Source organism: Hemicordylus capensis, chromosome 2 (genome assembly GCF_027244095.1).
Source record: "Hemicordylus capensis ecotype Gifberg chromosome 2, rHemCap1.1.pri, whole genome shotgun sequence".
Classification (NCBI taxonomy): Eukaryota; Metazoa; Chordata; class Lepidosauria; order Squamata; family Cordylidae; genus Hemicordylus; species Hemicordylus capensis.
Genome location: NC_069658.1, coordinates 186,858,366 through 186,884,162, shown reverse-complemented (window position 1 = coordinate 186,884,162; position 25,797 = coordinate 186,858,366). Strand labels below are relative to the sequence as shown.

The 25,797-nt window shown below is 45.0% G+C and overlaps 1 protein-coding gene across 12 annotated transcripts; it reads left to right on the top strand.

The window, feature by feature from the left end:
* Positions 1-6,145: 6,145 nt before the first annotated feature.
* Positions 6,146-17,760, top strand: CDK20 (cyclin dependent kinase 20). 12 transcript variants are annotated; one of them, XM_053300175.1, is made up of 10 exons: positions 6,146-6,198; positions 8,083-8,238; positions 10,465-10,551; positions 10,734-10,847; positions 12,970-13,158; positions 13,302-13,423; positions 13,665-13,727; positions 15,319-15,457; positions 15,590-15,745; positions 16,955-17,760. In XM_053300175.1, the coding sequence occupies exons 3-10, from the start codon at positions 10,477-10,479 to the stop codon at positions 17,141-17,143; spliced, it is 1,047 nt and encodes a 348-aa protein (XP_053156150.1). In that variant the 5' UTR covers positions 6,146-6,198; positions 8,083-8,238; positions 10,465-10,476; the 3' UTR covers positions 17,144-17,760. The 12 variants fall into 12 exon arrangements, 11 of the variants coding, with proteins under 11 accessions (XP_053156150.1, XP_053156154.1, XP_053156148.1 ...); XM_053300173.1 differs by lacking the exon at positions 6,146-6,198 and adding an exon at positions 6,205-6,434; XR_008317106.1 differs by lacking the exons at positions 6,146-6,198; positions 8,083-8,238 and adding an exon at positions 8,334-8,699 and having other exon boundaries at positions 16,955-17,211; positions 17,652-17,760.
* The last annotated feature ends 8,037 nt before the right edge of the window (positions 17,761-25,797 follow it).

The following is a 25,797-nucleotide window of genomic DNA, read 5'->3' as shown; positions in this document are numbered from 1 at the left end:
ACTCTGCTAAGGGTCTTAAAACACTGGAATACTCTAACCAGAAGGGCTTATAATCTGTTACTGCAGCTATGTCACTGCTTTCTTGAAGACTTAAAAAAAAAAAAAATCTAAGGACTGCAAACATACATTTCGCTAGATAAGGAAACCTGTTCAGAAATGTGTTGGGCATACTACCAACAATCTGTACAGCTCTTGTTTTGGGGGAGCTATTTTGCAGCTATTGTTATGCAGCTAGTTCACTATCCCAGGGTGGCACTCATGTTAAAAGTTAGATTTCTAGAACAATGAGGGATAGAAGCCCACCTTTGAGTTAAGAATATATCATCTGACATGCCCTTGATTTGTTAAAGAGTATATTATGTATGAATGGATTTGTGTGAGAGGGGGGTATGTCATGTGTGTCTTTACCTTATGGTACAGCTGTGGATACAGATAACATTTCTGATCCTATCCTGCTAACATCCCTTGGCTGTCATATCCCAGGATTCTGTGGCCAGTGCTGCAGCCCTTTTTTCATCTCTTGTATTTCTGCTCCATTCTGATTTCCTCCCACAGCTTGCCAATCATTCACTCTCTATAATTCTGACCCACATGCTGTGCCTTTCTTTACCCAAAGCACTTTATTCCCAATAAGGACAATGTGGAACTGAGACTGTAGAAGTGATCACAGGAAAGTGGATCCCTTTATTTAGTCCACTTTCTGTAACTGCATCTGTATACTGATCTGATTTGTATCCTCATCTGATGAGCTTTCTCTTCCCTAATCTTTCCCTACATGGATTGTAAACTTCTGAGGGTGTGTATGTATATGTGTGTGTGTGTGTGTGTGTGTGTGTGTGTATATGATATCTTATCTAGTACTGTAGAGCACCTTAAAAACTGCTGGCATTATGTAAATCATCATTTTCAGCCAAGGATCTGTCGTCAGTTAAAAATTAGGGTGTGAGGGAATGAATGTGACAGAATTCTCCTTGCTCAAATTCAGGTCTGCTTCTGACCCATTATTTTTTAAGTGAGAACAGTGACAGAAAGGGACTGGGGGTGGAATACACATTTTATTAATCAGGCCAGAGATGAAAAGGCAGAGGCTGTTCATTTGTTTAATGAGGACTTGAGAAGCATGTCTCATGAGGAATACTGATTGCTGAAAACCACAAATTCTTGTGGGTGAAATATTTCTTGTGCCAGAAATAGACAAATATTATGGTTCCAACTCCCTCACCCACCTACCCATCCACCCACCCCTGGGGAAAACAAGCTGTGCTAGCCAGGATTTTATCTGAGCCAGGTAAGGGTCTCTCAGCCACACAACTTTTAAAAAAATTGTTAAGTCATAATAAATAAAATTGTACCTAAGAACATGTACAGACTAAATTTCACCAGATTAAGTCTCCACACATTTGGAATTAGAAGGGAGAAATTCCACCTCAGAATATGAAATGTCTACTACCTGATTCCAGAAGTGGCAGTTTTAATGAAAAGCAGTCTGCACATGCTCAGAGGCCTGTCTCCTATATTATTATTTCATGTGTTCAAAAAGGTTCTGGGACTGAGAGAATCTTGTCCAAATTATGTCTTTTGGCTACCTAATGGCGCAGCGGGGAAGTAACTTGCCTAGGGAGCAAGAGGTTGCTGGTTCAAATCCACACTGGTATGTTTCCCAGACTATGGGAAACACCTATATTGGGCAGCAGCGATATAGGAAGATGCGGAAAGGCATCATCTCATACTGCATGGGAGGAGGCAATGGTAAACCCCCTCCTGTATTCTACCAAAGAAAACCACAGGGCTTGTGGTCGCCAGGAGTCGGCACCAACTCAACAGCACAACTTGATGAACACAGCTCATTTTCTCTGGGGTTCTTTGAAGTTGCAACATCTACCTGTTTTGCTGTGTGTGAAGTATGTGTGCACCTGAGTTTGTCTTTTGGTAATCAATCTGTACTCATCTCATGAGCCATTATCTACAAGATTTACCAAGACTGAAGTGGCATTTTATTGTTGTTGTTGTTATTATTAATTAATTAATTTGATTTCTATACTGCCCTTCCAAAAATGGTTCAGGGCGGTTTACACAGAGAAATAATAAATAAATAAGATGGATCCCTGTCCCCAAACAGCTCACATTCTAAAAAGAAACACAAAATAGACACCAGCAACAGTCACTGGAGGTACTGTGGCGGGGGTGGATAGGGCCAGTTATTCTCCCCCTGCTAAATAAAGAGAATCACCATGGTAAAAGGTGCCTCTTTGCCCAGTTAGCATTTTAATGACTTTCAGGAATGTTCTGCATTCCTCTCCCAGCAGTGACTTAATACAAACAGCCCCACCCCCCATGATGAGGTGGTGGCATTGGCCTGCTGAACTCAGTTGTGTCATACAACATGTCAATACAACATATTGTATGCATATTGAAACATTCACAAGACAAGGACACACAGGGCTCTGCATCACAAAATGATGGCAATAGGTCACAACTGGGTGGCAACAACCACAAAAAGTTGTATAAATCCATCCTAGTAGAGGAGAGCTGATCTTGTGGCAGCAAGCATGACTTGTCCCCTTAGGTAAGCAGGGTCCACCCTGGTTACATATGAATGGGAGACTAGAAGTGTGAGCTCTGTAAGATATTGTTCCCCTCAGGGGATGGAGCCACTCTAACAAGAGCAGAAGGTTCCAAGTTTCCTCCCTGGCATCTCCAAGATAGGGCTGAGAGAGACTCCCCCCTGCAACCTTGGAGATGCCACTGCCAGTCTGTGAAGACAATATACTGAGCTAGATAGACCAATGGTCTGACTCAGTATATGGCAGCTTCCTATGTTCACAGAAGAGTTGGTGGGAGCTGGCCAGGACAACTTTATATTGGTGTTTTGTTTTGTTATGTGATATAGTTTTGTGGTATATCTGTTTGGGAAATACCATTCACTTGGAATCTCCTTATGGAACCAAACGGAGTGGAAAGGTAGGATGGAATGTATTAACACAATACAATACGATATCATCATCATCCATTTTATTACAGCCATTGGCCAGCAGAAATAGAAATAACAAACATATCCAATACAACAATACTAAAACAAAATAAAACAAAATACAGTCATTCATTAAAAAAAATAGTTTAAAAAGCATAAACAGCTCCCAAAGTTAAGCACTTAATTGAGACCTTAACCTAATGGCAATATAAAAAATTTTTGCAGCAATTTTTGTAATCTCAGAGCTTACATCCGCGAGACAGTAATATGTACAATATGATATAATACAATACACAAATGTATTTAGAAACAGAAAATGGAAAAATTATTTTGATATTTCTGTTTCTACCTTGCCTTTTCTGAGGGGTCAAGGCAGGTCAAAACAATTTAAAGTGGAAACATCAAAATTAATATAGAATTATATAGGAATAAAAATTACACCCCATGCCTGCTTTACACTGCTTGGGTTGATTCAGCTCATGCAGGTGCAGTAAGTCTGCCTCTGGAAGATATTGGCTCAAATTCTGATGAACTTCTGGAGCAAGGATTTTGACAAGTGTTTCACACCCAAGCCAATCTCAGCATTGCCACCTCCGGCCCCCTCCCCTCACCCCGACAAAAAACTTCTGTTGTATTAACAGTTTCACAGCAGGCTAGGGTTGCCAACATCCCACTGCCTGAATAAGGGACACAAGGCAGGGAGTATACAGGAGTAATTGTGAGCCTGAGTGCTGTGTGTGTTTTTACCAGCTTAAACTATGGTATAAATTACAACTTAGATTGCTGCTTCTCCTTATTGATATAACCATGGTCAGCCAAACTGGGTGTGATGTAGTAGTTTCTAGATAGAGAAGCATTTTTAGCCAATAAATCCACACTATCTAGGAGTCATTGCTTGCATGATCTCAATCATGCACCCCAGCACAGTACTTCCAGTGACTGTTGCTGGTGTCTATCTTATGTTTCATTTTAGAATGTGAGCCCTTTGGGGACAGGGTTCTATCTTACTTATTTATTACTTCTCTGTGTAAACTGCCCTGAGCCATTTTTGGAAGGGCGGTATAGAAATTGAAATAATAATAATTAATAATGAACAGAGGAAATTAATAAGAGGCATTAAGAATGAACAGAGGAAAAATAAGAAAAACAGAAGGAATATAACTGCCCAATGGAAGCAAGATCAAGAACCTGGAAGAGAAAGAACATTACAAATATTTGGGCATTCTCCAGGCTGATAACATTGCACAAACTGAAGTTAAAAGAAAAATTGGAAGTGAATACATCAGGAGAGTTCAAAAAATCCTAAAGTCCAAACTCAATGGCGGGAACACCATACAAGCCATAAACACCTGGACTATACCTGTTATCAGATACACTGCAGGAATAATAGACTGGACCCAGGCAGAGCTAGAGATGCTGGATCGTTAAGACCAGGAAAATAATGACCATCAATCATGCTCTGTACCCCCGCAGTGATGTAGATAGGCTCTACCTCCCTCGCAGCTCAGGTGGAAGAGGAATGCTGCAAGTCCATCAAACAGTAGAGGAGGAGAAAAGAGGCCTTGACGAATATATCAAGGACAGTGAAGAAGATGCACTTCAAATGGTCAATAACGAGAAACTATTCAACACCAATGAAAGAAAGCAGGCCTACAAGAAAGAACAAGTCAAGAACTGAGCAGAAAAATGGAAAAATAAGCCACTGCATGGTCAATATTTGTACAATATAAGTGGAAAATCAGACATTACCAAGACCTGGCAATGGCTTAAGAATGGTTACTTGAAGAAAGAAACAGAGGGTTTAATACTGGCTGCACAAGAACAGGCACTAAGAACAAATGCAATAAGAACAAAAGTCGAAAAATCCACAACAAACAGCAAGTGCCGCCTTTGTAAAGAAGCAGATGAAACAGTGGACCACCTAATCAACTGTTGTAAAAAGATCACACAGACTGACTACAAACAAAGGCATGACAAAGTAGCAGGGATGATACACTGGAACATCTGCAAAAAATACAAGCTACCTGTAGCCAAAAATTGGTGGGACCATAAAATTGAAAAAGTTGTAGAAGATGTATGAAGATGTAAAAATATTATGGGACTTCCGACTACAAACAGACAAACATCTGCCACACAATACACCAGATATAACTGTAGTTGAGAAGAAAGAAAAACAAGTCAAAATAATCGACATAGCAATAACAGGGGATAGCAGAATAGAAGAAAAAAAAATTAGAAAAAATCACCAAATACAAAGATCTACAAATTGAAATTGAAGGGCTGTGGCAGAAAAAGACCAAAATAATCCCAGTGGTAATTGGCGCCCTGGGTGCAGTCCCAAAAGACCTTGAAGAGCACCTCAACACCACAGGGGCCACAGAAATCACCATCAGCCAATTACAAAAAGCAGCTTTACTGGGAACAGCGTATATTCTGCGACGATATCTATAACAATTGACAATAAAATTCATCCATCCCAGGTCCTTGGGAAGGACTTGATGTCTGGATAAAACAAACTAGTCAATAACACCTGTCTGACTGTGTAAACAAGAAATAATGATGATGATGATGATGATGATCCGAGGCAGGATGCCTCTCAATACCAATTGCAGGGGAGCAACAGCAGGAGAGAAGGAATGCCCTCACCTCTTGCCTGTGGGCTCCCAAGAGGCATCTGGTGGGCCACTGTGTGAAACGGGATGCTGGCCTAGATAGGCCTTGGGCCTGATCCAGCAAGGTTGTTCTTATGATTTTCATGATCTTGATACCTGGATGATGCAAAGTTAGCCAGTCATGATGGCTGTTAATGTTTCCGATATGCCTGCAGCCCGTCAGAACCACAGAGTACTCTGGTAGGGATGGAAAGGGGGAAGGAATTGGAGCTGATTAATCATTTCGTTATTAGTGAGAACAAGTGGTTTAATCTGAGCCACTCTTCCCATTAGCTGAAAATAAGGGACAAATGGCATGCCGTAAGGAATAGACAATTTGGGGCTGAAATAAAGGACGTCCCTGATAATCAGGCAGAAATTCAGTGGGTGAAGCACTTCCTGGCATAGAGATACAGTTAGAGCCGGAGAACTCTCGTGATTCTTCCCCCTTGCCTACTCGTCCGGTGGTCTCTTTAAGGCGGGAGCTGATTCACGTGACAAAGTTCCATGAGGCTTCCGGAAGCGTTGACGGTTGATTGCTAGGCAACGCCGGCCAGCCCTTTCTCGGGCAAAGAGGTATTAAAAACTGTGTTCCGTAGATCCCTCACTTCTGGTTCCCTTTAGAATGTTCCATAAGCGGGGCAAGAATGATGGACGTAGATAGCAAACACTTTTAAAACAAGGCAGAGTTAGAATCTCTTTTTCGTTGCCGTGCTGTGAAGTAACCATGCCTTCTGCTCACTGGAGGTGCCTCCTCCTTCCTTGGACTGTTAGAAAATAACTCTGACGAGTTTTTAGAAGTTGGACTGAGGGTAAGTGTGGGCACGGAGAGATAGAGGAGAAGGCTGGGGAAAGTAGGCGTTTATTTGGTTTATAAATACGACTTATGAACAGGCGTTCGGGAAGCGGAGTGCTCCTGCCTCATCTCCACGCAAGTGGCAGAATTATTAGCCACGTTGCACTCCCTCCCCGCCCGCCCCCTTTCCAAAAGGGAGGGGAGGGGAAGCCGGGTTTGTGTGAAGCAGCAGCGCGGCAACATAAGCTTGTGGCAGCCAGCTGGAAGACTGACACAAATTGTGGCAAAAGCTTCTGTGGGTAAGGCTGCAATCCTCCAAGTGATGCAGGTGATGGAAACGGGCTCTAGACTAGTATACGGAACCTTTTGCTACTGCAAATGTTAGTCTTTCAGGTGCCATAAGACTGTTCCGATGACAGGATTTGTTCCTCCCAAAGGGAGGTGTTCTATAGCCTCTTGCTTCTCTCATCAACTCGAAGCAAATCTTGTGTTTAACTAAGCTTTATTCAGAAACAACTCCCTTTCCCTCCTCCTCTTCTCTTTCCCTGCTCCCTTTTTTTCTTTTCTGGCTTCTCCCATACAGGATCCCCATTGGGACAAACGTCCAAATAAAAAGATTTTGTTGTCCAAACAACAAAATACAAAAGGTTACTGGAGAGAACACAACAAGAGGCTGTAATAGAACCGGAGTGTCTAGAATGGAGCACCTCCTTGGCCTGGAAATGCAAAGAGGACCTGAGCCTCAGTAATCTGCACCCTACTAGAACAGAAGGGGAGGTTTCATTTACAATTAGTTGGTGGTGCAAAAAGGCCCACCAAGAGTTCACTGAAATATGCTTCACCATGACATATAATGTACACATCTAGCCTTACCCACAAGTTATGTTCAACGCATATCCAATCTGTGTGCAGTGCTCACACATACAGATCTGTATGTATGTACAGTTATTCACACATCGGGTTCAACACATGTATAGTAGTACACTTCCAATTTATACCCTGAATTGGGGGCAGGGATGGCTGTATCCATGTTCATTTTTCAAATGAATTCATATACAACCATTCACACAAAAACATGTACATGTGTACAGACATCTGTACACATGTCTCAATAAGACATGTCTTGATAAGGGAGGAATGCAGAGAGCTGGACTTCAGCTGTAGGAATCCCGTGTGTCTTCAGAAGGCTGCATGACAGGCAAAAGCTCAGTAGATGCAGCCTTTCTTTCTGCAGACTCCCCATAACAAGGTGAGCTGCAGTTGTCAGACTTCTGACAGTCACATTCTTTAAAGGCATAGAAGCCCTGATTCACACCCAGTCCTTCCCGCATTCTGTGTACCATAATGTTTTCTGCCTTTTGGGGAGGTGGGTGTTGATGGGGTACAGATCTTGAAGCTTTCAAAGCACTACGACCAAAAGGAGCCTGTAAAGTGTACTTCTGTTGCTATTACACTTCTGCTCCTTTAAGACTCAGGTAGAAATTCAACAGGTGAAGCCTCTCTCATCCCTGCATTTCCAACTCTTTAATTATTTCTTGTCACAAGAGGTCTTTTAAAAACGCAATAAAAGGAGGGAAAGGCACAGACTCTACCAGGGGGAAAAATCATCCTTGTCTGGTGGTGTTTATTTAAAAAAATAATAATTAACTTTTGTGTTTCGGAAGCTGCAAGGAAAGAATGCCTCCCTCCAGCCCTGCCTGTTTTAGCTGAATGTATTCCCACTAGCCCGCAAAAGAAGGATTCCACAACTGCAATAGAGAACCTGAAGTCTCACCAGAGAACCATTCTACTGCGGCCCTCTCGGTCCCAGATTCTGAAAGGTGCAGGGGGCGGGCGAGTGGTGCATGATGGGAGAGGCTGTAGCGATATAGCTTTGGCGTTCCGTACGGTCGTCTTCCTTCCTTCGTTCGTAGGCGCCACTCTAGTTGTGGCGGGGGAGGAGGGGGAGGCGGAGGAGAGAGGAGGCGGGTGGACAGAAGGAAACAAGGGCTGGCTGCAGTGGCTGGGATGAGGCTGGGCGGCGTGGGCTTTACTGGAACGTGTTAGCGGCAGGCAGTGAGTGGGACCCCAGGAACCGAAATGGGTATGGTGGGGCGGGTTTGGGGTCCACAAGACCGTAAATAAGGAGATTGCGTGGGGGCGGGGGTGTCCCCTGACTTCTCCTTTAGGAGTCGGTACCTCACTCTTCCGCCCTTACAGAGGCGAAGTGTCTTTAATAGTCCTTGGTAGTGGCGGGCAGAAACTCAACGGGTGAAGTCTCCCCTTTCTAGATCTGGAAAAGGTACAGAGAAAAGGACAACCAAAATGGGTTGGGATAACTTCTGTATGAGGAGAGGCTTTTGGAGTTTTGAAAATCCTAGACTTTTAAATAAGAATGAAAAGGGGAACTATGGGGTGACATGATTGAGATTTATAAAATCTTGAATGGTAGAGAGAGCCCCCCCCCCCCGCCGCTTCTTACTAGAGCTCATGTCACCCTGGGCTGAGCAGTAGAGGCAGGAGAAAATACTTCTTCTCACACAACATATAATTAATGCATGGAACTGCCACTGTCCACTGGCTTAGAAGACTTTCAAGGGAAATTAGGCAAAACCAGGAAGGATGTGCCTTAGATGGCTATTAGCCACGCTAGCTAAAAGGCACCTGTGTGTGTTCAAAAGCAGTATGCCCCTGGGCACTCGTTTCTGGAGGGCAACAGTAGGGGGAGGTGTTTACTTTCATCTGGCTGGCCACAGTGGGAATCTGAATGGTAGACTAGATGGATCTTTGATCTGATCCAGGAGTTCTGACCAGTTTCCTGTCTCCGTTATGGGAACACCTCATGGGGGTGGGGTGTGTGGAATTGGCCAGAGTAAGGAGGGATAGGTGATGAGATTACCCAAGCAGGCATAAGACGTAAGAATTTGGTCAGTGATTAGCTTCTTTGAAATATCAATAGTGCTTGTGGACTAGTCTTGGAATCCTGTCCCCAGACGTTCTGAGTGGGCTGTGGTGACACTGTATGGGGAAGGCTCCCAGCATTTGCCCCCCTGTGAAACATGTTCAGAGCTGTCCTGGTTGAATTAGGGCTTGATAACTGCCAGCACCATTTCACAGGCCTAGTAGAAGGGACTTCACCAAGGCCACTTTTTAAAAACAATGTTTGCCCTCCCTTTCGTGTCCTTGATTAAAAATGAATGAATTTGTTAACAAAAGTCTTCAAGAATTTAATTTAAGTCCCTTATAGAGGAATGTTTGTTCAATAGAATCCATGACTGCTTCTGATTTGACTTGCATGCTCAGTTGCCATCCAGCAATACTCCTTCCTCCTCCTACCCCTTACATCTCTCTTTGAATGCAATTTGTAGCTGTTTCCTCTCTCTGCTTAATCAAGGTTTTAGTATCTTGATTTTGTTTTGTTCCAGTTATTTTGTATTTTTTAAAAAATCCAAATAATACAAATCAAAGATTTTAAAAACATTAGGCACTAATGCTGTCCCCTTCAGTGTCCTAGTAATATGTTGCACAATAATTCTGCTGAGGCCTGTGATGGAGAGAAGTAGATGAGGCGATGCTTTATAGTGTAGCAATTATTATTGTGGCCTTTCTGTGTGTACTTTGGGTGTCCCTTTGAGTATGCTTCATGTGGATCAGGGCAGTTGAGCATGATGGGTCATGTGTGTTTCAGCAGAGGAAAGAGTATTGTAGACTGATTGCCCTGAGGATTTCACTCAAAGGGCAGGTTTGAAACTGGTTTAACTGTTATGGCTTCCCCGCCAAATAATCTAGGAAAAGTAATTTTGTGAAGGTACTAAGAATTGATTGTTTGCATTCCTTCAGAGAACTACAGTTTATTTGTTGGGAATGGCGACAGTTAAACAGATTTGAAAGTTGATTTATTTTCCAGTGCAGACATAGCTATGGAAACCTGCTGCTTGGGAGAGAGCAATAGAAATGTTGGAAGGTGGGACTTCCATGCATCATACAGTTGTTCTATAGTGATGCCTGCTTTCCAGGCTGAGAGACACCACAGATAATGCAATGCAATTTCATTCCCATTTCTGCAGATAGGGGTCATTATGGACCAATATAGCATCCTAGGCCGCATTGGAGAAGGGGCTCATGGCATTGTATTCAAAGCCAAGAACATAGAGGTAAGTGGAACCTCTCTTGCCATCAGGGAATAGCACTGAAACCTGCCCGTATCTCTCATAAGCTCTGGGAGGGGGACTAGCTAAAATGGGGAGCAGAACACAAGAATGCCTACTTGGTTAAATTTGAAATGTGTTAAATAAGTGCCTCCTTTTGATTTCCAGTGTACTTTTTTCCTCCGCAGACTGGGGAAACAGTTGCCCTGAAGAAAGTGGCTCTCCGCAAGTTGGAGGATGGGATCCCCAACCAAGCCCTCCGGGAAATCAAAGCCCTGCAGGAGATTGAGGAAAATCAACATGTGAGTGGCAACTGACAGCTGTGATGAATTAGAGTGAGGAAAAGGAAAGTCAGGTATTTAAGCTTAGGGAAATATGATGGTGGGTGTCATCATACTGAAGTTTTGACTCTTGTGTCTACTAAAGCTAAGGGGGTTGTAGAAAGTGGCCATATCTATGGATATCTAAAGGTAAAGTTGTGCCGTCAAGTTGGTGTTGACTCCTGGCGACCACAGAGCCATGTGGGTTTTTTTGATAGAATACAGGAGGGGTTTACCATTGCCATCTCCTCCTGTGCAGTGTGAGATGATGCTTTCCAGCATCTTCCTATATCGCTGCTGCCCAATATTGGTGTTTTCCAGCGAGTATTCGAACCAGCAACCTCTTGCTTGCTAGGTAAGTCATTTCCCTGCTGCGCCATTAGGTGGCAGTCATGGATATCTACTTAGTTTGTATGCTTTCTGCAGTTTAAAAAGGTTTGTTGTATGTTATATGGACTTTTGTCCACAGTTGGAAAATAAGAGTTGTGGGGATAGGAACAGGTTTTATAGTAGATTGGCTGGAGAACTAAGGATCACATGGAGATTACAACCCTCTCTCCCAGGAAGATCATCATGGTGCGAGAAATACAGGCATGGCTTTATCCATTGGCTAGAGACAGGGCAGCTGCAAGGACTTTGCTTCTTCCCTCCCTCTCTGCTTTGACTGCCAGTTGCCCCAAGACTGCAGAACAGAAGGGAAGCACCCTCTGCTATCAGCCAGAAGACTCCGGGTTCCTGCATTATGTGAAGATGCGGTTGTGTGTGTTTGTCTTGTATCATTGGACCCTTCTGTAAGCCACCTTGAGGATCACTTGCTTGAAAGGCATGGTACAAATCTTCAAAGAGATCAGTGAAAAATATCCAGATCCTCTCTGTTTTCTAGAACATAATAATTAAGTGATTTTTTTTTTGTCAATGTGAGAGCTAAGTACTAACACCCCCCCCCAAAAAAAACCCAACAACAACCAAAACCAAACCACAGATTCTCAGGATTCCACTCAAGCGCCTGGATTCTGGATTAAAGGCTGTATTCTGTGGCATAGTCATCTGTTTAAAGCATATGGTGTAGTATGTTCATGTACTGTACCTGATAACAATAATAATAGGATTTCTCTGTCCCTTGGCTTGTGGTGATGATTGTGTTGGGTCAGATCTAGTTATTCTGCTGCTCAGAGGTAACCAAATGTAGGGTGTCACATTACTCTGGTCCAAGATGAAGGAGGAACCAGTTCAGCTATTGCCCTTATACAGATCCCGATTAGGGGAATACAGGCAGATTTTCTGTAAATTTCCATGGTTGTGATTGTGGAGTACCAACTTGTACATTTAATGTGGAATCCAGCAGCTGTGCGATGTTTGGGGAATCTCTGCTCATTTATTAAAATCAGGTTTTTAGCCCACAAGAAAAACTTACAAACATGTTTGCAACTTTTGTTGAAGACATAGAAAATCGTAACTGTTGGTGGGAGAATAGGGAATTGCTGTGGTCAGGAGCTAGGAATTGTTCACGTAGCACAGCTTGTGTCACTTCATTCTAGCACTCCACGGGGCCCCATGCAGATGAGCCTCTGCTCATGCAGAAGTCCACTCCTAACCATGCCAGTGTCAAGACAGCTTTATGCACACACATTCTGTTGAATGTCTGCCTGCCATGCAGCTAAAAAAACCTCTGCTCGTGTGATTATCTGTGCACGGAAGCCATTGAAGACTGAATTCTTTTCCTCACACTGGTCTATGAATCCCTCCACTTTTTTCTCAATCTCTGTCGAGCTCCAAATTTTTGCAAAGAAAATTCCAAAGACTCCAGAAGTGTGTTTTATATTGCACTTTTGAGTATTCGCAAGCATGGAGTATTCACAGGCATTACCTGGCTGGAATCCTTACAAAAGCATTGTAAGATAGGTCAGTATTATTATCCCCATATTGTAAAGTGTGTGTTTTGTGTGTGTGCGTGTGCTGATGCTGAGAGAAAGTGGCTTGCCTTAAGCAACCCAGTGAGTTCGCGGCTTACGTGAAAACTGAGCCAGGGATTTACTGATTTGGAGCTCAGTCTCTTACTAATTGCATAGTTAGGGGTTACGTGAGGCTACTTTTCTCTTCTTAGGTGGTGAAGCTGAAGGATGTCTTCCCGCATGGCACAGGGTTTGTGCTGGTGTTTGAGTACATGCTGTCTGACCTGTCGGAGGTGATTCGCAACTCTGAACAGCCACTCACAGAGGCCCAAGTGAAAGGCTACATGCTGATGCTCCTCAAGGGTGTGGCCTTCTGTCATGCCAACTCCATCATGCACCGGGTGAGGCCTTTTCTAACCACTCAGTTTGCTGCTTCTCCCTGAAATCCCAGCTTGCCCTCTCTGTTTCACTAGCACCACTTCTCTCTCCTTTCCTGACTGTTCCTCAGTGTCTGATGATATTTCTGATCTCCTGTCTGTTTCAGGATCTGAAGCCAGCCAACCTGTTGATCAGCTCCACAGGGCAGCTGAAAATTGCTGACTTTGGTCTGGCCAGGGTATTCACTAGTGACGGAGGGAGGCTATATAGCCACCAAGTAGCTACCAGGTAAATAGAATGGGCAGTGGGCATGGACTGTTCATCGCTGTTTTGCGCCACACATACACACCTGATTCTAAGACTCTTGAAGCTGTGGAGTCTAGTGGCATTGAAGCAGGATCCTGCCAGCAGCTGTGAGTGGCTCAAATTGTGGGAGATGGGTTGGATGTGGTAACTGGAGCTAGGGCTGCTAGAGGTGAATGGTCTTGAATACACTCAAAGGTCTGACTCACACAATCTTCTCCACTAGATGGTATCGGGCTCCTGAACTCCTTTATGGTGCTCGGAAATATGATGAAGGTGTGGATCTATGGTGAGTATCCTTGCCCTGGACTTTCTCAGAGCTTCTATCCTCCCGTCCCCATATTATTTTATGGACCTCCATAATTGAAGCTAAAATTGGTCCCACTCCATTGGAACTGGGATGCATAGCACAGAGCAAGGGAAAACCAATTAGGTTCCTCCAGTGATTCTGGATTTGTTTGTTTGTTTGTTTGTTTAATTTATACCCCACCCAAACTTGCGTCTCTGGGCGATTTGTTTTCTAGTTACGCAGGTATCACCTGCATTCGTATTATGCCCTTTTCTGGAAGAGCTCTCCTCTGTTCACAGAGGGGTGAGTGTTCATGTGTGGCCACCCAAGCTATGGAGCAGCCTTTCCCAGAGAGATCTGCCGGGGCCCCCTCATTGCCTGCTCTTTGGAGGGCAGTGAAGACATTCTAACATGCCTTTTCAGATTTGTGTCTTTAAGCGGGGATCAAATTACTGCTGCTGGTGATTTGTTTTTACTATGCTTTATCTTGCTGTTTTAGTTGCTTAACATTGTGACCATTTTTATATGTATGTATTATTCGTTTGCTACTGCCACAGGGGCTGCCATGTGAATCTGTTGTAGCAAAAACAACAGAGTCTTGTGGCTCCTTAAAAACAAACATTATTGTGGCATAAGCTTTCTTGGATTGTGGTTTACTTCATTGGATACGAAGTGGCTCTAATCAACCACAGCTTACTCTGATACACTTTCTTATATTGTTATAGCTGTGTTAGTCAAATGTTATGAAGTACTTGTAAAAAAAAACAAAACAGGTAGCACTCCGGGACTAACTGAAAGTATTCAAAGATGGTTTAATATAGCATAAGCTTTTGTGGGTCACAACGCACTTTGTCAGATAGCAGCTCAGCATCTGGTGAAGTGGGTTGTCGCCAGTGTTTGCCAATCAGGCACAGGTATGTGTGTGCGCTCACACATTTTTTGATGTCCGCTTAGCTAATTTCAAATCCTGCTCAGGCTGAATCAGGAAGGCCCCACTCTGAATGCATGTGCGCACACACTGCCTTGATCCTGCCGCCCAGAGCCAAACTCAATCTGTACACAGATTAAAAAAATTAGAGAGAATACTGGTTGTCACCCCCCAAAGCTTATGCCATATTAAACCATCTTTGAATCCTTTCAGTTAGTCTCTGAGTGCTACTTGTTTCTTTACTACAATAATTTTTTTCTTCAAGGTGCCACAAGACTCTTTGTTGTTCCTTTGTTGAGTTGTTTATATTGTGGTGCTATTGCATAAGCTTTGCCATTGTAAGCCACCTTGAAAATCACGCAGAAGGGTGAGATATAAATTAATAATAGAAGTCCACCTCTTTAAATGATCACGGAGGCCAGAATCCCAGCGGTGAAGGGATGCCTCAGATCAGCACTGGCTCTTCAGCTGCCCCACAGAGCAGGATCACCACCTCTGTGGCTTGATCTAAAAAGCAGTGAGTGCACGAATCCTACAGTTCCTAAGCAGCTTCCCAGTAGGGCTTTTTGTGTGTAGCCTGTGATATTTATTTAAATACTTTAATCCTGGTTTTCTACTAATGCCGCCCATCTCCTGCCTCTTTTGCCTCTCTGTCTTGAGCAGGGCTGTGGGCTGCATCTTTGCAGAGCTTCTCAACAACTCCCCGCTCTTCCCTGGAGAGAACGATATTGAGCAGCTGTGCTGTGTCCTCCGGGTTCTTGGGACGCCTAACCAGAAGATCTGGCCGGTTGGTCTAGCAGTGGTAGATTGTCCTCAGGGACTGGGGCCCGAGTTCAGGGCTTTCTCTGCTGGAGGAGGTATGGGGTCTTTTGAACAGGGAGTCGGTGACAGACCAGTTTCTCAGTTCTCCATCCCATTCTCTTTATTGTGACAGGAGATCACGGAGCTGCCCGATTACAACAAGATCTCCTTCAAAGAAAAGCTGCCCATTCCTCTGGAGCAAGTGGTCCCTGACGCCTCTCCGCAAGCTGTGCAGCTCTTGAAACAGTTCCTGGTCTATCCTTCCAAGCAGCGTATTCAAGCAGCACAGGTAAGGGATGTCGGGCGGCGGGGATATGGGAAGTGCTCCTCGGTGGTTGGCAGCCCTATGCAAAAATAATGGGTTAAATATCTAAGGCAGGCCTGCCCAGCCAAGCCTCCCAGCAACTGGTTAAGCCTTCCATTTTTGCATTCCCAGGCAGGCAGCAGAAACAGAAGGTCCATGAAGCCTCCAGTGGGCTGCCGTCAGTTCTGTGCGGTGGGTCACAAGTTGTGCAGGCCAAAGCTAAGGCATTTGGGGGCTAGCACAAATCCACAGCTGCACTATTGAGCGGCACTATATATCAATGTGAGGGTGGTGTCTGTGCCTGGAGCAGCACTGGGATTCAGTTGTCCCATGCCTCGTAGACCATCCGTATATGTCCACTTGGGGGCGCCCTGCACTCCCTGTTCTGTGCTTCAGTATTGAGGAGAGAAAACCTTTGCTGGGGAAATGGGCCAGAGGGATGCCTACATACCAGCAGCCCCCAGTCTTCTCTGCATGTGTGTCCAAGACATGCTGGATGCGAGCGCCCAAGATGCTTTTTGCCAGCCCCTACATTACGTTCTCCTGTGGCGTGGCATGGGTCAGTGTGAATGCAGACCAAGTTGGAAAGCTCTTGGAACTTTGTGGGTGGAGAGGGAGTAACTTTTGTTCCAAACTATCTCCGGAGGGCACCTTATCCAGAGTTTACAGTGAATATTGGGACTTGTTCATGGATTCTTTGTTTAAATGCATTGTTTGTTGTTGCATTGGCAAGCAGCATTGCTAGAGTTGAGGTTAAGATAAATTCTGTGTGTGTTGGTGTCAGAGACAGACTGACTAAGTATGTACAGGACCATATTCAGCCTCCATATACAGGTACAATCTCCATCCAGATACCAGGTGCTGGAGACCAATGGGAGAAAGCCATCATTCCCCTCCTGCTTGTGAGAGCACCCCGAGGCACCTGCCTGGCCACTGCTGGAAATGGAATACTGGGCTCGATGGGCCTTCCAGGGCTTGCATTATCGGTGGCTAAAGGGGGTCTGACCTCTTTATCTTTTGGGAGAACCCCTTAGCCATTGTTTTTGGAAGGTTACGGGAGACCATGAGTTAGCTTAAACTGGAGGGAACCAGGGAGTGGGACTTACTGGATTTTGTTAAGGGCCCCCCTTACTTCCATTGGAGTGCTACTTTGGTCAGATCCAGCAGGGCTGCTCTCCTCCTCTTCCCCTCTAGGCACTGCTGCACCCCTATTTCTTCACGCCACCGCTCCCTGCCCACCATTCAGAGCTGCCTATCCCTCAGCGTGGGGGCAAAAAAGCCCGCCAGGGACCCCAGCACCAGCGTGACTTTCATGTGGAGCAGCCGCTGGAAGAGTCTGTCGTGGACCTGGAGCTTGTGGCACCGTATGTGATCAACATCTGATATGAGGGGGAGCTTGCCATCTGACCGGGGGTGCTTTCAGTGGAGCCCCAACTCTTCTGCTGTCTCAGGTCAGAAAGGCTACCAGATTGGAGCATGGGATACCAACAGTGCCTCTTTTGCCCTCTAGGGGTGCCATCTCTTGGGGTAGCCATTTTGATGGGCTGGTAGCTAGGTGTGTTGTATTTTCCATGGCAGAAAGTACCATTTAGACCAGCATCTCCTTCCACTTCAGCACTGTGGACAGAGGAAGCTACTCCCGCCCAAAGTCTCTTTTTACACCACTCTGAAATGCACTGTCCAGTGGGAATTTGACAAAGTGCTCTGCGAGTCAGCCCTCTCGATTCTGCTTTTTGCCCACTGACAACACAAGGAAGGAGGCCAAAGGTTTGATGGAGAGCACATTCCTTGTCCCTCGGATGCAAGGTGTGCAAACCTTTGTCTTAAGGGAATGCCCGGGCGGTTGCTTTCATCAACTTCTTCCCCTGTTCTTTTGGACCTTTCTCTCCAGGGCACTGAGGCCTTCCTCACTCGCTGCTGCTGCTGTGAAGTTCTGTAATGGTGTCACTCTTGTGTAGCAGTTCTGTGATATTTTGTAATTAAACAGTTGGTAAACAGCACATCAAAGTACTGGCCTCTTTCTTGAAACAAACACCATGGTCTGTCTGGCACTAAATTATCCCACGGAGACCCAGCACATTTCCATGTGTTGGCATAACTCTGTCCAGAATCTACCTTTAGCCCTGTGCCTATTTTTATTTTATTTTAATTTATTTTAATTTTAAAAATGTTTTCTCCTGCCTTTCTCCAGAACAAATCAGGGTAGCTTGCAGTAGAGCCAACACAATGCAATTAATAAAAAGAATAAAAACAACCAGTGAGAAACACTCCAAGGATAAAACTATACCAATTCACCAGAGCTGGGAAGACTTGTCAAAATAAGGTTTTTGCCCACACTCTGAAAAAAGATTGCCCTTTTTGCCAGCTACATCTCCAGGCTGCTTTCCAGATTAGACACTGCAATGGGGTCACGATGAATATCAAAGTGTGCTTCCACACTTCCTGTGCTGTGACACTGCAGTCCCTATGCTGAAAGCAGGGTGCTGTTCATATTTCCAATGCCTTGTTTCGAATTTAATTGCTGTGATATAGTGCTATAACATCATATATCCGGCATTAAAAAGTTGGTGTTTTTTCGGGTTGTTAGTTTTCACGAGACTGCTCCCCCTGCTGAGCACTTTGCTACTTACATTTTGAATGCAATTTGCCTGAACGGAAGCATTTTGGCATTGTTGAGTGGCTAATCTAGAAAGCACCCAGGGGAAGAGAGTTCCACAGGGCAGGGGCCACCACCAAGAAGCCTATGTTTTCCCAGTCCTGGCATGGCTTAGAAAAACTTTACTCTGCAAATAAACCTTGTTAATGCTGATGGGGCAAACTTTTATTTTGTAGAGAGAGAAAATGAGAATCACTGCAACACACACACAGGCCTTGCTCACAGTTGCTAATGCAAAATCCCCACTCTTCATTCCTAATCAAGTACATAAAAGGATGAGGTAGCCTCGTTTTTTGGCCACCCTGGCTAAATATACTAGGAGTGGTTAAAGGGAATGTTCAGGGGTAATTGCTCCTCATGAAATGATCTTGATTGAGTGGGTGCTAAAGTGTGATTGGGGCACACTTTAGCACCCACTCAATCAAGATCCCTAAAGTGCTACAAAATGGTTGCTGGGGGGAAATTTTGATTCTCCAACATAAACTAGAATTTGTGTGCATCTGGATTGATCTGCTCCTCCGTCATCTTGGTTTGTTTTTGTTTTGTGTAGTACCAGACTACATGAGAGGCTGGAGATCTGTGATCAGATCTCCCAATGTGGCTATTTTTAGTTATAAGAGCTGTGTGGGGGTGTGTGTGAATTTGACTAGGGCAGGGGCGGTGACAGGTTACTATTCAAGTACTTGTATGTCTTCCCAAGTGGGCAAATCACAGCTAGATGGGGCAATTTCAGTTGGGGAGATGGCACAGGGAAAGGCATTCAACCCTTCCTACTTCAGCACCGCCGATACAAATTAGCCCCTGCAATGACTGCTTTTAATAAAAAATAGAAACAGGTCAATCTGACTGCAGATCTTCGGCATCTTATGTAGCTTGGCCTTTCCAGTCTTAGCTAGAGTTGGCCAACTTCTTTTGGGTGGTCATTGTCATTTTTTAAAAAATATATTATTAGCAGAATCACTGTATGCTGCTGATGTGTGTTAGATTTGCTGTGCAAAAGTGTAAGATCAGTCTTAACACAGATCAGTCATGCTTTCACTATTATGTGATCTGGAATATGCCTTTTTCCTTGAGCTCCCAAGAAGTAGCTGGATGGATCAGTCCAAAGCCTTTCAGTGTAGCATTGTTTGCAAGGATCTCAGCAACTATCAGGGGCTTGGTGGTCCACCTGAAGTGGGTCATTAGTTCACCAGTGGACCCCAGTCTACCTGATGTTACCTTTTAAAGCACTCTTTAAACCTATCCCCCCCACCACCCGCCTAATTGTATGGCAAGATTTATGAGTAAGTCATTCCAAACAATGTTGTTTTATTCTCCTCTATCCACTGGGAGAGGCAAAAGTCGCTTTTACCTTCCCCGGCCCCTTGACTGGGGTTGGGATGAGCTCTCTCTAGCAGAGTGACGAGCCTACCTCCCCCAACCCAGTCAGTCAAAATCTGCCAGTTTATCTTGAACAGAAAAAAAAAATTATGCAAGTTACACAAAATAAAAATGTGGTTTGACGATATCATCTAAGAAGTCAATCAAAGTTGAAACAAACTTCATTCAACGGAAGTAGCAGCCATTTATCTGAGATGCCGATTCTGCACAGGCTCAGTTGGGCATTCTGCTTAATTGCAAAATAGGGTAGTGTGAAACAACAAAGGGGCAGGGGGTTCACATAGAGAAGCAAGCGTTGGTGTCTGGGTAGAGTACCGGGAAACAGCAACAAGTCCAACATGCCCTGACTGCATCCAAACCTCCTCCCACAAACCTGTCTAGACTCAAAACCTTTAGTGAATATGGGGCACAAGCAGGAATGCAGAATGTGTGCTCACAGAGCTCAGTATGCCCAGTAGCCATGTTCCCTCGAACGGATTCCCAGATGTTGTTGTCTACAACGCCCACAATCCCCAAACAAAGGCTGTTGCAGCTGGGGATGCTGGGAGTTGCTGTCAACATCTGGAAATCCGTTAGAGGGAACACTGGACAGGAGCTCAATGTATTCTATTCTATAGCAAGAGAACTTCTATACATGCAGTAGGCGATTCCCACTGCATCTGTGGAGTATTTAATGACTTGGAAAACTAGCAGGGTAGCTTGTGTGCCCAAAATTCCATGTTTGTGTTGGAGGCCTTGTGTGTGTGTCAGCATTTGCTTCTGGATTGTGGATTTTTTCAGTTTCTCTCTTCAACCATGAGGTCTAGAATCTTTGCTCCTTTAAAAAAAAAATCCCCAGGAACCCAAATTGATGCACTGCTGTTGCATCCATGCAATAAATCCGCATCTCATAGTTGACTGGTGGTGGAGGAGTGTCAAGGTAGTAAGAGCCAAGTCTCAGTAAAGAGTAGAAGACCTCGGTTTGAATCTGCAAGCTGCAACTTACGGGTCTCGTTTTTATGTATTTATATTTCTGGGAAGGGAGTTGAATGTGTCGGGTAGGGAGGCAGGCACCAGGAATTCCGGCTTCATTGGAACTCCTTGGTTTTAATGCTGGCTGGGACTTGTGCAGATGTGGGCATATGACAGGCCCCACCACCAGCACTGCCTGGCTGATGGAGATAACTTTATCTCTGCATGGCCATGCTGCTGCATCATGGGCTAGCCCCCTGTTTCCAGCACAATGGGTGTGGCTTGGGGCCACCAGGACTGCAAAGGCAGCCCTTTCATTCTATAAAAACAAAACAAAACCCCATGGAAGAGAAAGCAACATGGCTCCATTTACCAGGAAAGGGTGAAAAGATAATGCCCTCAATTGAGAAGTTGTTCATTGTGCTAAGATCCTGTTGAAATAGATGAAGCTGAAGTGAGGAGGAGGGAACTTCATTTGAAAAATCAACCAGGTGGAGATGTCATGACTAGTGTGGCAATGGGAATATGGAGCTGATTGTAGTTTTATTCATTTTTATTTAAAAAGCCGGTGGAGGGGGAAGTGTTTATATCAGATATAGACAAAAAATTGAGGATTCTCAAGCACTTTACTTTACAGTCCACTATCAACTGTGCTAATATTAATGTACACATACAATATATGAGGAGAACAATATGGAATGGGACTACAAAAACAACATTTTGTTTTCATTTAAAAGACAAAACAATAAAACATTGTTTATATCACATAAACAAGCATTTACAAACAAAATTCAATCATTATTGGTATCAAAGGGCACATAAATTATCTATATCATTTAAACTTAAATATTTAACACTTAAGCACTCATGTGATTAAATCTACACATAAGTAGACTTAGATTGTCAATAAAACGGAGAAAAGGAATCCACCTTTCTAAAACATAACTGTTATAACTCACATTCAATGAGGCCTTCATTTCTGGTGGTTATTTGTCCTATATTAAGATTTCTCATATTTTTTTAAACCATTCTCTTATTCTTCCTTTTTTCCAATTTTAATGTCACAAGTACTGAGGGAGAAGCTTGATTGAATTAGCAGGCAGGTAGGGGACCTAAGACAAAGGAAGTTACAACGCTGGAACCAAGTCTGTTCCTCTAAAGGAAGAAGAGAGAGCAACTGAGACAGTGGCCCTGATCCAGTTCCAGTTGTACATATTGCACTGGATCCGTACAATAGGCACAACATAGTGTTGTGCCTGCCTATCCATCTAGATCAACCAATGATATTTCTGTTTCCAGGACAGCCACCATGGCACTATTGCTCGAATGTCCTTTAAGAGGTTAAAATCCTGGTTTCATTGGTCCTGTTACTGTCTTTCAGACTGCCATCCCCGCAGGCTTATTGTGCAGACAAATTGTAGAGTGGGAAACCAAGTATACTGCCCTGTGCTCATTGGTGGAAGGGTGAGATACAAAAAATAAAAAGTGTGTGTGTACACACACACACACACACACACACACACACACACACACAAGCACTCACTGTGTTCATGGGAATTACAATGTGCTCCACCAGGACAAATGCCTTTCTTGAGCCAAATAGTCCTTTTAAACACCAGAATTAAGATTTGCCAGAGGGACTGTTTCACACATACATGCCTGTCACTTGATTACACAACACTAAATTACTTTTGGCCAAATGTGTGTAAACTGTCTCCATGAACCAATAGTATTGCTTTACAGCATCTACCTAATTAATGTTTTATATTATGTCACTTCTTGTTCAAAGGCAGTTTAAAGACAACATAAAAACAGCCAATGGAAGTGCCAATGGTGGCTCTTTGCCTTCTTGGCTTTTCCTCCACTTCCGCCTCACCACAGGCAGTTGGTGGTTCCTTTGCCTCTGTGAAGAGGAAGAGGCTTATTCTATCTTGAAAACAGCAGCAGGTAGAGGTGGCAATGTTTGCTCTGGAAGCACATGGCTCCCTCATGAAGCAGACACCAGAAGTTAAAAAAAAAAAAAAGGAACATGGTGGGCTTTATACTAGTAAAGTTGGCAGTTAATTTTAGCTTCAATAGAAGCCAAATTAGAAGTGTTACCGAGTGGTTGGAGGGCATTGACACTAGGGATGTGCATGGAACTGACGACTACTGGTTTGAAGGTGGTGGGGATAACTTTAAGGACTGGGGAGGGTGCTTTTACCCTCCCACCGTGTTTCCCCTGCCAGCGCTGTTCTCAAAAATGGTCCCACCGGGTTGGCAGCTTACCTCCTGCCGCCCTGGTAAGTCACGGACTGGAAGTGCCACTGCACACATGCGCAGCGGCCACTTCTGACCCATGACCTACCGGGACGGCAAGGAGGTATGCTGTCACCCTGGCGGGACCATTTTTGAGAACAGTGCCAGTGGGGGAAACACAGCCGGGGCAGGGGGGAGAGCACCCTCCCCAATCCTTAGTTATCCCCACCACCACCTTCAAGCCGGCCAAACCACCAGTCTTACGAACTGGTTTGGAGGCCCATAAAGGGCCTCTGAACCAGTTCCGTGGACATCCCAAATTGACACAGACACCTGCTACCCCCATCCAAATAAAGTTCTGTCTTTGGGAGTTAGACATACCTTTTCCTACAGTTTCAAGATCCTTCTGCTGGATGACTAAATGTGGTGGTTTCCTCAACATACAGAAAAATTATAGGCATCCTTGTTGGGTCCAACTGTGTTGGGAAAAATTCGTAAGCCACAGTCAAGTAACTCCTTTATGAGGACCAACCAAAATTACACAAAGATTTAAGCAAGCTTTTGAGTTCTTCAGAAACTCTTCAGCAGGTTTCAATTAGCACTGGGGGATGAACAGAGTAACTGCCGCATGTGATATTTCTGAAGATGGGGGAACAGCCATCATTGTCTCTTCTTCATCCCAGAAGCCTTGGGTGTCACTTGAGATAATGTCTAGCACTCAGTGGGGCTGATCAACATGGGTCTGCCTTAACTCCTTCTGTCTTCCATCTTAAGACTGCGCTGCAGACTTTTGGGACTATTTCACCATGCCCAGATACCCCACCTTCCTTCCTGCTTTGCTTAACATCCAACCTGATTAAGAGTTCTGGAGAACTCAAAAACTTGCTTATAATGCTGTGTCTTTTTAGTTGGTCCTAGTAAACAACAACCACAAATACTTCTTGTTAATACAAGTCAAGGCATTGCTGGATTGTGACTTGTATTCGTTTTAATGGATCACACAGCTACTTGTGCATTTTTTGGTAGGCTGGACAAGGCTTCCTAGGGTGGGACTTCCAAAGGACTGGAATTAAGGAAGGAATAGACAGTGGCAGTAGTAGCTGTGCTGTGCATTTGACAGTGCTATCACCTGACTGTCATTCGTTTCAATGTGCTGCTCCACACTATCCCAAGGGTTCAACATGGCTTACAACACAGAACCAGCTATTGCTGATCACCAAAGGGCTCAAACATTGAAGTGTGGTTCTCACAAAGAGCAGATAAGGGGATCGATCTGGGTCTGGAATGTACCCCTTGAAACTGCAGGTGGGGCCTTGCCTAGCTGGATGCTTGTTCCTCCAAACAGAAACATTCCTTCATTCTTTGCACATAGGAAACTCACATAGATCCTAGCCTAGGGGGGAACCCTTGGATTTTCCCTGCCTACGCTAAGAGGCTATGCAAGCAAGCAGGCCAACATGGGCTAGGGCAGCCCAGTCTGGATTGGGCTGCTTGTGTGGAGCACTGGGATTGCTCCAGATCCTGGTGCTTCCGCCTCTGCTAGCCTGACTTTTTAACCCGGCATTTAGCCGAGGCGACCATCGCCACTGGGTTAAAAGGCTTCTCCCCAGCCCACCGCCATTCCCAACAGGGAACCCATGATGTGGGGCACTCTGGGATGATGCGGGAGGAGAAAGACCTCCCGCTCCCAGCTTTTGCCTTCCCCCATGCCACTGCTGTTCGTGTGGGCATGTGGCGTGGCGAAGGCAAAGATGCCGCTGCTTGTCTGCTGGGGAAGACAGGCGAGCTTCCGTCTTCCCCACAGGCCTCCATCAGTGGTAGCCTGAGGTCATGTGCACCACCTTATTCACTTTTAAAACTGTCTGTCTTGTCCCTAGTTCACCATTGCAAACACCTTCTTGTGAATGTCAGTGGCGATGCCTTAGTTGTGGTCCTGGGACTGGCTTTCCCCTGCAGTCTGTGTCTTGAATCATCTGAAGGGACTTGCACTGCTGATGTCTTTCCACAGCAGGACTGTGGTAGTGGCTAGGTCATTTTGCCCTGTTGTTGAACTAGATCAGGCCTGCTCAACTTAGGCCCCACCCCCGAGCTGTTTTTGGACTACAACTCCCATAACCCCCAGCCACAGTGGCCAATAGCCAGGGATTATGGGAGTTGTAGGCCAACATCTGCAGGAGGGCGCAAGATGGAAGCTGCCTTCACTGACTCAGACCATTGACCCATCTAGCTTGGCATTGTCTACACACTGACTGGCAGCAGCACTCCAAGCTTTCAGGCAGGGGTCTTTCCCAGTCCTACCAGAAGATGCCAGCGGCTGAAACTGGGACCTTCTGCAGTCAGAGCAGTTGCTCCGCCACTGAGTTATGGCCCCATCCCCACTTTGGTCTCTTCAGCTCATGCTATTTCAGGATTACGTGGCTTCAAGGCAGGAAGCTATCTCAGATGATCATGGCTCACAAAAGCCATTGCGTCAAAGGTAAAGGGACCTTTTAGGCTGCAGCATGAGAGATGCTAAGGCTCTACATGTTAACAGTTCTTCCTCTTTAGTGATGGAGCCCTTTCTCATGATCGTGTGAGAGGGCTTGAGGGTGGGTGGCGGGGAAGGCAGCAGAAGCTCGCCTTCCCCGCGGACGATCCATGTGGAGTTGCTGGGCGCGCACAAAGAGCGCGCCCCGATGGTCCACAGCTTCCAAAGGCAGCATGGAGGTGCGGGGGTAGGGACACGTCATCCCGGCCCCCAGAAATCCCACAATGCACTGTGGGAGTGCGCAGTGCATTGTGGGGATCTCTTTCATGATGGGTGGGTGCCTGT